We start from the raw sequence: 14940 nt of genomic DNA, 5'->3' as shown, positions 1-14940 counted from the left end.
TATTTAGCCATTACAGACTTAAGGTGTTTTCATACCTGAAAGTCCAGGACAAAATCCATACCACGGTTCATGTTTACATAAGTTTGGTCCATTTAGTTTGGATTCCGATTGCAATTTTGCATTCTGATTAAAGAACATTCCATGATGTACTTGCATCCTTTACAAACATTTTACATCCTGTCAGCAACATCTATTTGGTTGTGTCACCCTATACTTGACATTAATTCAATCAATCAATCAGCGGCATCATCAGTACGCGAATTTCTCTCGCTCTCAGCTAACAGCACGGTTATGACATCTGTGTAGCAGCGAGTGCAGCTGGTGTTCTGTCAAATTGTGTGTCCCGACAATATTGCGCATGCGCAGTTGCACAGACGGCTGGCCTGTCGACAGGAATGACATCTCGTCAGAACACCGGTCAGGGCGCTGAGTAATACATCTAAATGTGAAGCCATCAAATATTATACAATCTGAAGTCTCACACAATTAACCAATCAGATTTGCGGAAAAAATGTAGTTGGATTAGAATACAAATTATACAGCATGCTATTTACCAAGTTACATATTGCGAAAAACAATTTTTATGCTTTTGATTCCCATTTTAATGAGATTGCTTCTGAATCCCTCAGCATTTCTAACATGCAACATCTCTTTTTTCTTCTTAGCCTAAACGGCACGCACAGAAGACAACAAAATACGTTGAGCTGATCATTGTTGCTGACAATAGAGAGGTGAGACATCTGCTACACTTTCATTCACAAATACTGTGTTTGAACAAGAGAACAAACACACTGAAAACCCAACAATCCCTCATGGTATAAGGAAGAAAAACACACTAAGCTGTCGTAACAGTCGAGCAGATCCCATTGGAGCTGCAGAATTGGGTCGGTGTGCAACAAGCAGTGTGGTCTGATGGTGTTTTGAGAGGAAGTGGGGAACGACTTCCCCAGCAGGGGAGATGGGAAACAGGAAAAAGCAGTGTGGAAATTTAACACACAAAAAAAAGGCTCCTGTAAGGACTGGCCTAACTTATTATGGAGTTTCCTCCTGACAGCTGTCCACTACATCCAGTGGTCTGAATGGTAAAACGAATGATGAGATGGGATGCGGAATTGCCAAAGTAAGGGGATAAACTGTGTAGTAAGTGTAGCTGGAGACATCTTGCACTAATGCAGGTGGATACACAGCAGGGTGGAAATAGGCCGTCGGATTTTGCAGCGTTTTAAATCCAAAGCTTTGCAGGCTGATGGATATGCCAAGATATTCACTCCCTGTAGCCTTGCCATTTGTCTCTCTAACACTTGGAGAATTTTCTAGATCCACATGGTCACAGCTTGATAACCTACCTAACACACAGTAAAACATATGGGAGTGGAATCATTTAGGCATCTCACTGAGACAGAATATGAACTTTGTAGGTATTCTGGCATTTTCTGTTTTGAGTTGCAGGCGCTACCTACTGTGTAGGTTGTGTTGGTTAATTGGTTTCTTGGCTAGTCCATTGGTGGAAGGATTACTCAACAACCTACAATCTGTTTTCAGTGGAATATAGTAAAGGTTTGGTGTGAAGTGATATAAAGCTGCAGTAAACAACCATTCTGATTATTAATTAATCATTTTGAGCACATGTTCTGTTATTTCAGTTTCATCAGTTTGAATATTTTCTAGTTTCTAAGTTCATCTCTGACAATTAACTGAATATGTTCATGTTGTTGACAAAACAAGACATTTGAGAATGTCATCTTGGGCTTTGAGAAACACTCATCAATATTTTATGGCCCAAACAAATAATCGGTTCATCCAGAAAATAAACAACGGATTAATTGATAATGAAAATTACCGGTAGTTGCTGCCCTATAAAATGTCACAATTTAATTTTCTTTGTCATTTTGATTCCAAAGAAATCAAAGCTCAGGCAAAACGCTGTGCCAAATGTTCTACCTAATTTGTTTTGTCATAGATGCCTTTTTAATTTTGGCGCAATATCCTTTGTATGTTTGGGTATTTTTTTTAAATTTGTAAAATCTGAAATGTTACAATAAGGGATAGCACAGTGGCTTAATGGTTACCACAGTTGCTTCACAGCAAGAATATCCCAGGTTTGCGTCCTACCTGGTGCTTTCTGTGTGTGTGTGTGTGTGTGTGTGTGTGTGTGTGTGTGTGTGTGTGTGTGTGTGTGTGTGTGTGTGTGTGTGTGTGTGTGTGTGTGTGTGTGTGTGTGTGTGTGTGTTTTTTTTTTTTCCCATTTTCTCCCCATGTTTGCATCTGTTTCCTCCAGGAATTCCGGCTTCCTCCCACTTCTAGAGACACGCAGGTTAAGGGAATTTTCCCTAACGCATATAGTCACCTCCGAGTCACTGCTGTGTGTGTGTGTGTGTGTGTGTGTGTGTGTGTGTGTGTGTGTGTGTGTGTGTGTGTGTGTGTGTGTGTGTGTGTGTGTGTGTGTGTGTGTGTGTGTGTGTGTGTGATTCCCATTGCATTATTATTATTTACCTTATTTTGCAGAGAGTCATTTGCACTTCCAGCATTAAAAATAGATTAAATAAGTGTAAACCAACCTGGACAAACTAAGTACCAAATAATAAATACAGCCCTTTTGACACAGTCGCAACCCACTGCTCTTCCTTCTTCTAAAGTGGCACACAGCAACCACAAAGGGTAATGTCCTGCTGTCCGACGCTGCTTCTGGCTTCACAGGACTTCGTATGTGTCGATATTTTAAAGTTCCACATGATGGCCATTAAATATCCGATGGTGATTGTCACCATTGTCTTGTGGTTCTTTTATATGTCCAGCCATGGTCAACAAGCCAGGAGTCATAGACATCACCAACAGCTAGCAGTGCTAAATGCTTCAAATTCCCATGTCCACACCACAGCTGGTCCTTTGAGATGGTCCTTTGAGATTGCTAACCCGTCATTGGTTTCTCTCCATCCAAAATGTGGATGTCAAGCTGTGTAAAAAAATTGGGGCTGAAAATTTAGCTGATTGGAATTAATGGAGTCAATCAGTGCAAAAATGCAACACTGAGAAAAGGTATTGTGTAGATAAGTTTTTATTTTCGCATTTTTGGCAGCTCAGCATAAAGAGGTGCTTTGAGGAAATTTTTAGAATTTTTTCCCCTAGTATTGAAATATGGGCATTGTTGAGCCTTTCTGGTGGTGTGAACTCTAAAGCTTACCCTTACAGCAGTTTCTGAAAATCACTGTAACTGCACTATTACTAGACAGTCAAGCATAACTGAAAATGTTCCAACATGTACCACTGGTAACTTGCTGTAATTTTGTTTTTAGTTCCAGAAACAGGGAAAGGACGTGGAGAAGGTGAAACAGAGACTGGCGGAGATAGCCAATTACGTTGACAAGGTAAAACACCCTCTCGCCTTTGCACCAGAGGGATAAATCAACTTTTTAAAATAGAAATATGGCTGCCAGCTAAGATTAATGGGATGGCTGTGTGATATATTAATATACCGCTAAAGAAGCTGCTTTTAGTTTGTCCAAAACCAATTCCAATGCCGTGGTTGTGGTATAACTAGCAGGATTTCTTTAAGGAAGCATGAATAGCAGCATGTCAAACAAATGGTCTCACGTTGTGAATAACATGAAAGGAAACCTTCATAGTGATGCACGGCTGGAAAGAAGTCAAACCCGCCAGAATGAAATGATTTGTGTAATTCAGGGAAATGACTCCAGCTCAGCTCAGACATCTGTTTTCATCCTTAATGTGAATGAACCTCTATGAAGCTCTTGGTTCTTCTTTCCACACTAATTCTCTGTACTCATCAGCATACTGTACGCCTGGTTTCCCTTTCAGTTCTACAGGGCTCTGAACATCCGAGTGGCCCTGGTGGGTCTGGAGGTGTGGAGTGATGCTGATAAATGTCCCATCACCCAGGATCCCTTCACCACCCTACACGAGTTCCTAGACTGGAGGAAAGTCAAACTGCTCTCCCAGAAACCTCACGACAATGCTCAGCTCATAAGGTGAAGAATTTAATTTACGACTACAGAAGGAATAGAGCACAGAAATGTATCTCGGAGTTGTGTACAAATGGCTGCTGTGTGTTGGTGGCAGATTCAAAATGTTTCTGACTACAAATGTACTTATAATCACAATACTTTACATTGGCTTACATAAAACCTACATGAGATCTCATTTTTTTTACCAGCTTTGTGTCTTGTGCCCTTTGCAGCGGGGTTTACTTCCAGGGTACCACTATTGGCATGGCGCCTATTATGAGTATGTGCACGGTTGAGCAGTCTGGAGGCATTGTTATGGTGAGTAGAAGATATTCTCCGGCGGCCTGTGTTCACCAACATTTTTGAAGCCAAGATCACTTCATGTCAGGCTAAAATCAAACCCTCTCCGTGTAGACAGGGGACAGTTTTTTTCTTACTGCCCTTTATTCTCTTTCTGAACATTAGTTGTAGCAAATGGTCCTTCTGGTTCTCCTTAATGTTTCTTCCTGTTAAGAGACTTTTTCCTTCAGACTGTCACTTTGTGGTTTCTCTTTGAGAGTGCTGGGTCTCTGTATATTATATAATACAGACCACAGTCTGCACCAACTCTGGGCCCTTTTGTCTTTTGGTGCTGTGAATAGATTAAAATATGCCTTTTAGGCAAAAGGGAAATTACAATATTGAATTTAGAGTTTGATGTGTGCATCTAAAACTAAACAAATTTTGGGTTATTTGCACTTCAGCCTTCTTCAATGACACAAGACAACTTGCATGCAAAATAGCCAACTGTCACTGTTCACATTTTTCCTTGTGTAGTTTACATGAAAGTGAATCAGATTACAGTTAGATTACCTCTGGTAATTTGCTGTTCCATCATTTCAGTTGAGTTTCTTTATACAGTGTCAAATCACAAGTTGTGTCACTGTACATACACAAATACATGTACATCCCAAAACCACAATAATGTAGGGGCTGTGTCATAATGACTATGAAGAGAGAGATTCACACACAAAAAAAGGAAACAAAAAAACATTTCACGGTGTTTTCAGCCCCGGGCTCTTTGTCAGATTGCTTTACTTCTACTTTCTGGTGTGCAGATTTCTGTGTTTTCCTAGCTGTATATATGCATGGCATTAACGAGGACATTATCAACAGTGGTAAGAAAAAAAACTCCCTTAGAATTTTTTTTTTTTTAAGTTACAGTAAGAAACCTGATGTGGACCAGACCTAGTGGGGTGAACATCTGCTATGACTACTCTAACAAGAACAAAGAACATGCGATAACAAACAAGCAAAAAATGTTGCCACTAAACAACCATAAACGGTCCATATTTTGCCATGGCAAGATAACTCAATACACAATGAGGTCCAGATCAGAAACCCAGAAAACAGGCTGCATTAGGGAGCCAGTGTCCGTGGTGATGCCAGACCAGGCACCAAGGCAGGAGAGTTCCAAAAGCCCACTGAGCACTGTCACTTACTGGCGGAGGTGATGGTCTAGTGGTTAAAGCGTTGGGTTTGAGACCAGAGAATCCTCAGTTCAAATCCCAGCCTGACCGGGAAATCACTAAGGGCCCTTGTGAAAGGTTCTTAATCCCCTAGTTGCTCCCGGTGTGTAGTGGGCGCCTTTTATGGCAGCAGCCTCACATCGGGGTGAATATGAGGCATTATTGTAAAGCGCTTTGAGCCTCTGATGCAGATGGAAAAGCGCTATATAATTGCAATCCATTTACTCAGTTACAGAGTTCCTCAGATTTAGGGTTCCTGTTTATACTGTGCACTGATAATGACTGGTCTAATTTCCTGTGCAGTCAGCAAACACCTATGGGTTTTTTTTTGGGGGGGGGGGGTTCTTACCAATTTATATTCACATTTTTAAATTACATGTATCTGATATCTGATCTGACTTTTCACGCAGCAGTCAGATCGACATGGATGTGGTATCAGTCAGATTTTGAATCCCATCTGAGAGCAACTATCAAGTAAAGCAAGCTTAATATGAAGAGATTTAATTTGGCAATTTATCCTAGTCCAAAAACATGGCCACAAATGCAGCTGATATGGGAGCAGGGAGGGGGTTCAAATTCTGGTAAATTCATATCATAATGTGAAAGTAGCCATTTGGAGTTGCTGATGATTCATGCAGGGACCCATGCACATGAAGAAATAAGTGTAAATGTGCTCATAAATATATTACGGTGCAGATACTTGCACCCGAAGGGCCTCTGATTCTTGCCGTCTTTCTTGCTACATTACTGACAAGGTAAATGAGTTACAGGACTAAATCAAAGCACACAGTTTAAATAATAACTCATTTCCATTTTTATGAGATGTAATAAATTGTTGATGGCATCTCCTGCAGAGCAATGTTTGAATCAAATGTGTTTCTACGCCCGGTTGTGCTTCACCCCTGGTACCCCAGATTATTAGATAAAGTATATTTGCTGCCTGTTGGGTTTCTCTGGCTGATGCATGTCAAATTAAAAAGTTCTAATCTGGCCAATGCCATTATACCCCAGTCCAGTTGTGTGATATAGATATGTTTACTGCTGGTTGTGTGTGTGTGGCAGAATTTTTGCAGATGTTTGTTTTCGCCCATTACTTTTAAATAGCAGGTGGTTTGGACAAAGATTTTAAAAAAGGGCTGTAATGACTTAAAGGACAACCAGATAAAATGAACCAGTTCCCATACCACACCCAACCCTCTGTTTTTATTAAGGTTATATTTACTTAATTTGAAATAATGTGATAGTAGAAAGTAAAACAAACAAGAAAATGGAAAAAATGGACAAATGTACAAGCAAAAGAGGTGTGGAGAAACCCACATATGAAAGAGAACTATAAATCAAATGCTTACAACTACACTGTAATTATCTGATTACAGTTATCAAAACAATGTCGGACTCTGTAGTTTTCTCTGGGCCCCTCCCCAATCGGACCGGGAGTGACATGTTTAGCCGCATGTTCTCCTTGAATTGCTGGCTGTCTGAGTGGTGTCCAAAAAATGAGGTGGGCTTCATAGATAATTGGCAAAGCTTCTGGGGAAAACCTGGTCTTGTTAGGAGAGACGGCATCCATCCCACTTTGGATGGAGCAGCTCTCATTTCTAGAAATCTGGCCAATTTTCTTAAATCCTCCAAACCGTGACTATCCAGGGTTGGGACCAGGAAGCAGAGTTGTAGTCTTACACACCTCTCTGCAGCTTCTCTCCCCCTGCCATCCCCTCATTACCCCATCCCCGTAGAGACGGTGCCTGCTCCCAGACTACCAATAACCAGCAAAAATCTATTTAAGCATAAAAATTCAAAAAGAAAAAATAATATAGCACCTTCAACTGCACCACAGACTAAAACAGTTAAATGTGGTCTATTAAACATTAGGTCTCTCTCTTCTAAGTCCCTGTTGGTAAATGATATAATAATTGATCAACATATTGATTTATTCTGCCTAACAGAAACCTGGTTACAGCAGGATGAATATGTTAGTTTAAATGAGTCAACACCCCCGAGTCACACTAACTGTCAGAATGCTCGTAGCACGGGCCGGGGCGGAGGATTAGCAGCAATCTTCCATTCCAGCTTATTAATTAATCAAAAACCCAGACAGAGCTTTAATTCATTTGAAAGCTTGTCTCTTAGTCTTGTCCATCCAAATTGGAAGTCCCAAAAACCAGTTTTATTTGTTATTATCTATCGTCCACCTGGTCGTTACTGTGAGTTTCTCTGTGAATTTTCAGACCTTTTGTCTGACTTAGTGCTTAGCTCAGATAAGATAATTATAGTGGGCGATTTTAACATCCACACAGATGCTGAGAATGACAGCCTCAACACTGCATTTAATCTATTATTAGACTCTATTGGCTTTGCTCAAAAAGTAAATGAGTCCACCCACCACTGTAATCATATCTTAGATCTTGTTCTGACTTATGGTATGGAAATAGAAGACTTAACAGTATTCCCTGAAAACTCCCTTCTGTCTGATCATTTCTTAATAACATTTACATTTACTCTGATGGACTACCCAGCAGTAGGGAATAAGTTTCATTACACTAGAAGTCTTTCAGAAAGCGCTGTAACTAGGTTTAAGGACATGATTCCTTCTTTATGTTCTCTAATGCCATATAACAACACAGTGCAGAGTAGCTACCTAAACTCTGTAAGGGAGATAGAGTATCTCGTCAATAGTTTTACATCCTCATTGAAGACAACTTTGGATGTTGTAGCTCCTCTGAAAAAGAGAGCTTTAAATCAGAAGTGTCTGACTCCGTGGTATAACTCTCAAACTCGTAGCTTAAAGCAGATAACCCGTAAGTTGGAGAGGAAATGGCGTCTCACTAATTTAGAAGATCTTCACTTAGCCTGGAAAAAGAGTCTGTTGCTCTATAAAAAAGCCCTCCGTAAAGCTAGGACATCTTTCTACTCATCACTAATTGAAGAAAATAAGAACAACCCCAGGTTTCTTTTCAGCACTGTAGCCAGGCTGACAAAGAGTCAGAGCTCTATTGAGCTGAGTATTCCATTAACTTTAACTAGTAATGACTTCATGACTTTCTTTGCTAACAAAATTTTAACTATTAGAGAAAAAATTACTCATAACCATCCCAAAGACGTATCGTTATCTTTGGCTGCTTTCAGTGATGCCGGTATTTGGTTAGACTCTTTCTCTCCGATTGTTCTGTCTGAGTTATTTTCATTAGTTACTTCATCCAAACCATCAACATGTTTATTAGACCCCATTCCTACCAGGCTGCTCAAGGAAGCCCTAGCATTATTTAATGCTTCGATCTTAAATATGATCAATCTATCTTTGTTAGTTGGCTATGTACCACAGGCTTTTAAGGTGGCAGTAATTAAACCATTACTTAAAAAGCCATCACTTGACCCAGCTATCTTAGCTAATTATAGGCCAATCTCCAACCTTCCTTTTCTCTCAAAAATTCTTGAAAGGGTAGTTGTAAAACAGCTAACTGATCATCTGCAGAGGAATGGTCTATTTGAAGAGTTTCAGTCAGGTTTTAGAATTCATCATAGTACAGAAACAGCATTAGTGAAGGTTACAAATGATCTTCTTATGGCCTCGGACAGTGGACTCATCTCTGTGCTTGTTCTGTTAGACCTCAGTGCTGCTTTTGATACTGTTGACCATAAATTTTATTACAGAGATTAGAGCATGCCATAGGTATTAAAGGCACTGCGCTGCGGTGGTTTGAATCATATTTGTCTAATAGATTACAATTTGTTCATGTAAATGGGGAATCTTCTTCACAGACTAAAGTTAATTATGGAGTTCCACAAGGTTCTGTGCTAGGACCAATTTTATTCACTTTATATATGCTTCCCTTAGGCAGTATTATTAGACGGTATTGCTTAAATTTTCATTGTTACGCAGATGATACCCAGCTTTATCTATCCATGAAGCCAGAGGACACACACCAATTAGCTAAACTGCAGGATTGTCTTACAGACATAAAGACATGGATGACCTCTAATTTCCTGCTTTTAAACTCAGATAAAACTGAAGTTATTGTACTTGGCCCCACAAATCTTAGAAACATGGTGTCTAACCAGATCCTTACTCTGGATGGCATTACCCTGACCTCTAGTAATACTGTGAGAAATCTTGGAGTCGTTTTTGATCAGGATATGTCATTCAAAGCGCATATTAAACAAATATGTAGGACTGCTTTTTTGCATTTACGCAATATCTCTAAAATCAGAAAGGTCTTGTCTCACAGTGATGCTGAAAAACTAATTCATGCATTTATTTCCTCTAGGCTGGACTGTTGTAATTCATTATTATCAGGTTGTCCTAAAAGTTCCCTAAAAAGCCTTCAGTTAATTCAAAATGCTGCAGCTAGAGTACTGACGGGGACTAGAAGGAGAGAGCATATCTCACCCATATTGGCCTCTCTTCATTGGCTTCCTGTTAATTCTAGAATAGAATTTAAAATTCTTCTTCTTACTTATAAGGTTTTGAATAATCAGGTCCCATCTTATCTTAGGGACCTCGTAGTACCATATCACCCCAATAGAGCGCTTCGCTCTCAGACTGCAGGCTTACTTGTAGTTCCTAGGGTTTGTAAGAGTAGAATGGGAGGCAGAGCCTTCAGCTTTCAGGCTCCTCTCCTGTGGAACCAGCTCCCAATTCAGATCAGGGAGACAGACACCCTCTCTACTTTTAAGATTAGGCTTAAAACTTTCCTTTTTGCTAAAGCTTATAGTTAGGGCTGGATCAGGTGACCCTGAACCATCCCTTAGTTATGCTGCTATATGTTATTATACTCTCTCACAGTTGCAGTTAAATTATTCCAGAAGAGGATTTCTTTCCATTTCAATGCTTGTATATGTTAATACAACCCCTGGCAAAAATTATGGAATCACCGGCCTCGGAGGATGTTCATTGTAACACCCAATTCTTGACATTCATTAGGTGTTAATTTGGGGGATGAAAATTTACAGGGTGATTCCATAATTTTTTCCTCAGAATTGAGTGATTCCATATTTTTTTCCTCTGCTTGGTCTAAAAAAGTAACCGTTACTGACTGCCACAATCTTTTTTTCTTGATTTCTTATAGTGTTTCTTAAAGCCAGAAAGTTGCCATTTGAAATGACTTTAGTTTTGTGTCATGTCTGTGATCTGCTTTTTTTCTACAAAATTAAACAACTGAATGAACATCCTCTGAGGCCGGTGATTCCATAATTTTTGCCAGGGGTTGTATAATTTACCACATGGTGCTTTATTTTTCCTTGTGAATTTTTTATCACATACTCTCTGACAGTCTGCATATTTTTTCCACTTGAATGAAAATGATATGAGGCCATCTCTTAGTTGCAGCCAGTACAATCACAGCAAAGGTTCATGGGTGTATCAAAGTAAAGGCTGTGGTTTCTGAAAGTGTGATTTATAGCCCTGCACCCCAGCGGCAGTACAGAGTATTGTAAGGTTAGTGCGCTTGGTTTCAGTGCAGAAAGTTCCTGGTTCAAATCTCACCCCTGCCGCATTTCTCCATGTAATGTGGCATTGCATCAGGAACAGCATTCGGCACAAAAATTGTGAAAAACCAACATGTACACCCTCCTTGGATCTGCTGTGAAAACAAGGGAGCAGCCAAAGGGACTTACCTATGTTTGTGTCTGTCTGTCGATGTTCTAAATATCTCAGAAACAAGTGAGCAGAAAGGTCACGGTCATCAAAAATATAATCTGAAAGGCACATTTTTCAGAATCTCTCTACAACCAAAAGTGCTAGAGAGAGAATGCAAAGCTTATATCAATCAGTAAATCATTGCACATGCATGCAGCAGTAGCATAGGTAGGGTATTATTTTTGGTCCTCTGTGTCTGCTCATCTGTCAGTGTGTGAAGAGTTTGGATCTGATTTGGACCAAACATGTTGGAAGGTTTGAGGGTCTGTCAAAGACAGAGGTCAGATTTTTGGCTCCTTGCTTATGTATATGGGATATTTAGAATGGCTCTTTCAAGGAATTGGTTGACGATACATTTATAATTAGATGCCCTTGAAAACTCACATTTTTAGAGTGGCTATTTTTAGCAGTTGGTTACACCTGCATCTATGGTTAGTTTTAAACACGAATATGATGTTGGTCATATATAACATTTCTGTTTGACCTTCAAAGGTCAAAGTTATTTAGAATTTGTTAACAATATATCTGTGGTTGCTGTGAAACACTAATATGAAGTCATGCCAACTTTTACACTTGCTCACTTGGACCTTTGATCATTGTTGACCTTGAAAGGTTAAACTCAAAGTCCTATATGTTGCACTCAAACAGTTTGAAGCCGATATTGATTACATCTTGTGGGGGAATTGTATTTCAGTGGTTCAGCTTTCACGGAGTTTGTCAAATGTCACGGCAACACGCAACCATGTATTATAGTAACACTCAATCACAAAGAAATAATACACATAAATGAATGTCAAGAATTGGGTGTTACAATCTCTGAGTGCCAATTTTAGTTTGTGGTATAAGTGACATTATAATGATATCACAAAGTTCTTGTCCAAAAAAAAAAAAAAAAAAACCTACATTTTCTTTGTCTCCAAAGCTTACATCAATTAGGTAATCATTTTGCACTCTGTGATTTACTGGAAGTGACTTCATCATGACATCAGTAAAACATCCATACAGGTAAATATCAGACCATTCTATGAAATCACTTGGACTTCAGTGCCCCTTCAAAGCTCACCACAGCTGCTGTTGTCCCGAAATATTATACAGTGCTGTATTATGCAGCTATGGAAGATGTACACTGTCCCTCTGATGCTTTTCATTTGTAGAAAGAAGATATAAAGTAGTTGTGTGGGTAATTTAATTCACATGCATTACCAGATTTTAAATTCTGTATTATTTTACACGTGTCTTAGGGTTTAAATGCAACTTTTTTTTTTTGGTAATCGTATCAGTCAAGAATTGTAAAGTAGTCGTTTGGCTTGCTCTGTTCTACTCTCACTTTTGCAGATCTTCAGGCTGCATTTGTTTACTTTCTGTGTATGTCCAGCACACACGCTCTCATTCATGCTCTTTTTGACAATCATTGACTCTATCTACAAAAGTAAAGGGAATTAAAATCTACTCATCTCATCTTTGTCCACTTGTTTCTGGGCGGTTGCCTTCCTTATTAATGCAGCAGCAAGTCATGCAGCATAAGCTTTTTTTTTTCTACAAGTTTTCTACAATAGCAGTCTTCTCTAGCAGCAGGAAAGATAGGGTTTGCAAGGGTAATAGAGTGACAGATGAATTCAGGCTGACGTGAAAAGAATACATAATAGAAGTGTGACAGAGACACATTCAACACTGAGGACAATTTTTTTCATCTTAACTACTTTGTGAGTGACATTGCACTTAAGTGTTTAATCTGTTCTTATTCAAGTCACGCTTTGACCTGCACATGCTTAGATTTTTGTGTTTACTCCATCATGTCATGCTTCCTGTTTTGCTTTGGTTATTTCCCCCCCTTTGCCATAGGATCACTCTGAGAACCCACTGGGTGCAGCAGTGACTTTGGCCCATGAATTGGGACACAATTTCGGCATGAACCATGACACCCCAGAGCGTGGTTGTGGCTGCAGGATGACAGCAGATCGAGGAGGCTGCATTATGACGCCTTCTACAGGGTGAGATTCTTATGAGCCTTTACACGTGGAATCATGTTGTTCAAGCTATAATGATCACACTTCAGTATTCAAATGGAGGAAGAGTCAAAGAGGTTTAATTGTCATTTACTTTAAAACATTGCAAGGTGTTTGAGCAGGTCTGTACTTTGCTCTGTGGTTTGTTGATTGGTTGTCCATGCTTTCGTCTGGATTTACAGCCTGTGGTCTGTTCCAATTAGTTAATTCACAGTGAAGCTTGGGGAAAAAAAACCTAGCTCCAAATTTTAAAGTCATCAGCTCGGACACATGTTGTAACAGTGTTGTTTCATTTTCCCCCAAGGGTACATTAATTTGGCCTTTTCTGAATGAATTAGTGCACCTGCTCAAGCACCACTAGTCTTGTAGATTAGAACACTTTCAATTTGTGCATGGTGCTCTGTAGTTTAAATGCAGCTTTTATATCTGAGGCAGGAGTAGAAAAGGGAGTATGTGATGCACAGATACACATATTGGCTGGCATAAGACCACAGCCACAGCTCTAGCATTGTAATCGTGTCCGGTGATAACAGTGCTGATATATATATATATATATATATATATATATATATATGTATATATATATATATATATATATATATATATATATATATATATATATACACATGGAAAATACTATGCAATGAAGATGATCTCCAGGAGTTGATGACCCTTGACCTACAGCGTCACCATTTGAGAAATCTGATTAAAAAAACCTGCTGCTGTAGTTTGTGGAGCTTTCTTTCCATCAGAGAAACTGAAGTGCCCATGGCTCAAAAGTAAAAAGTAATATTAAATCTGGGTTTACCTTATTTTCTAGCTTTTTATTCACAGTCACAGGCTCCATCACTATATCATCATCATATATATATATATATATATATATATATATATATATATATATATATACGAGGTCTATTAGATAATAAACCGACCCTTTTATTTTTTTTTTTAACTATATGGATTTGAATGACGTGTGATTACATCAATCATGCTTGAACCCTCGTGCGCATGCGTGAGTTTTTTCACGTGTGTCGGTGACGTCATTTCCCTGTGGGCAGGCCTTGAGTGAGATGTGGTCCCGCCCTCTCGGCTGAATTCCTTTGTTTCACACGCTGCTCGAGACGGCGCGCGTTGCTTTATCAACATTTTTTCTGGACCTGTGAGGAATATCCAAGTGGACACTATTCGAGAAATTAAGCTGGTTTTCGGTGAAACGTTTAACGGCTGATGAGAGATTATGGGGTGTTTCTGTCACTGTAAGGACTTCCCACAGAGCAAGACGTCGTGCAGCGCTTCCAGGCGCCGTCGTCGGCCTGTTTCGACCTGAAAACATCCTAATTTAAGGCTTAATTCACCCAGGACGTCGTGAGAGAACAGAGAAGATTCAGAAGAGGCCGGCATGAGGACTTTATGCGGACATTCCACTGTTTAAGGACATTTTTAATGAAAGACGTGTGCGCAAATTCACCGAGTCGTTTCCGTGACGACTCGGCAAATCTGTGTGCGCCGCGACAGGAAAAACACCTCCGTGTTGAAAACCATTTGTAAAATTCAGGCGGCTTTTGATGGCTTTCAACAAGTGAGTAACTGAGAAATTGTTTAACAGCTTGGGCATGTTCCAACTTGTCCGTTAAGGTTTCCAACGGAGGTGTTTTTCCTATCGCGCCCCCCCGCGGTCGGGTCCGGCCCGACATGCGACTCTGCCCGCACGTTCTTTCATTACAAAATGTCCGTTAACAATGGAATGTACGAATAAACTCCTCATGCCGACTTCTTCTGAAAGTTCTCTGTTCTCTGACGACTTCCTGGATCAACAGAGCTTGAAA

At 39.8% G+C, this 14940-nt stretch overlaps 1 protein-coding gene across 1 annotated transcript in view; it reads left to right on the top strand.

Moving 5' to 3' along the window:
* Positions 1-14940, top strand: part of adam12 (ADAM metallopeptidase domain 12) — a 195970-nt gene that overhangs the window by 114097 nt on the left and 66933 nt on the right. The window contains exons 7-11 of the mRNA XM_034184356.1: positions 666-731; positions 3294-3365; positions 3817-3986; positions 4196-4280; positions 12948-13096. Of these exons, the coding sequence (XP_034040247.1) occupies positions 666-731; positions 3294-3365; positions 3817-3986; positions 4196-4280; positions 12948-13096 (542 nt within the window). The remainder of the gene's footprint in view (positions 1-665; positions 732-3293; positions 3366-3816; positions 3987-4195; positions 4281-12947; positions 13097-14940) is intronic.

Source organism: Thalassophryne amazonica, chromosome 13, assembly GCF_902500255.1.
Source record: "Thalassophryne amazonica chromosome 13, fThaAma1.1, whole genome shotgun sequence".
In the NCBI taxonomy this organism is placed as follows: Eukaryota; Metazoa; Chordata; class Actinopteri; order Batrachoidiformes; family Batrachoididae; genus Thalassophryne; species Thalassophryne amazonica.
The sequence above is the reverse complement of the archived record's forward strand: the minus strand, read 5'-3'. Positions and strand labels throughout refer to the sequence as shown.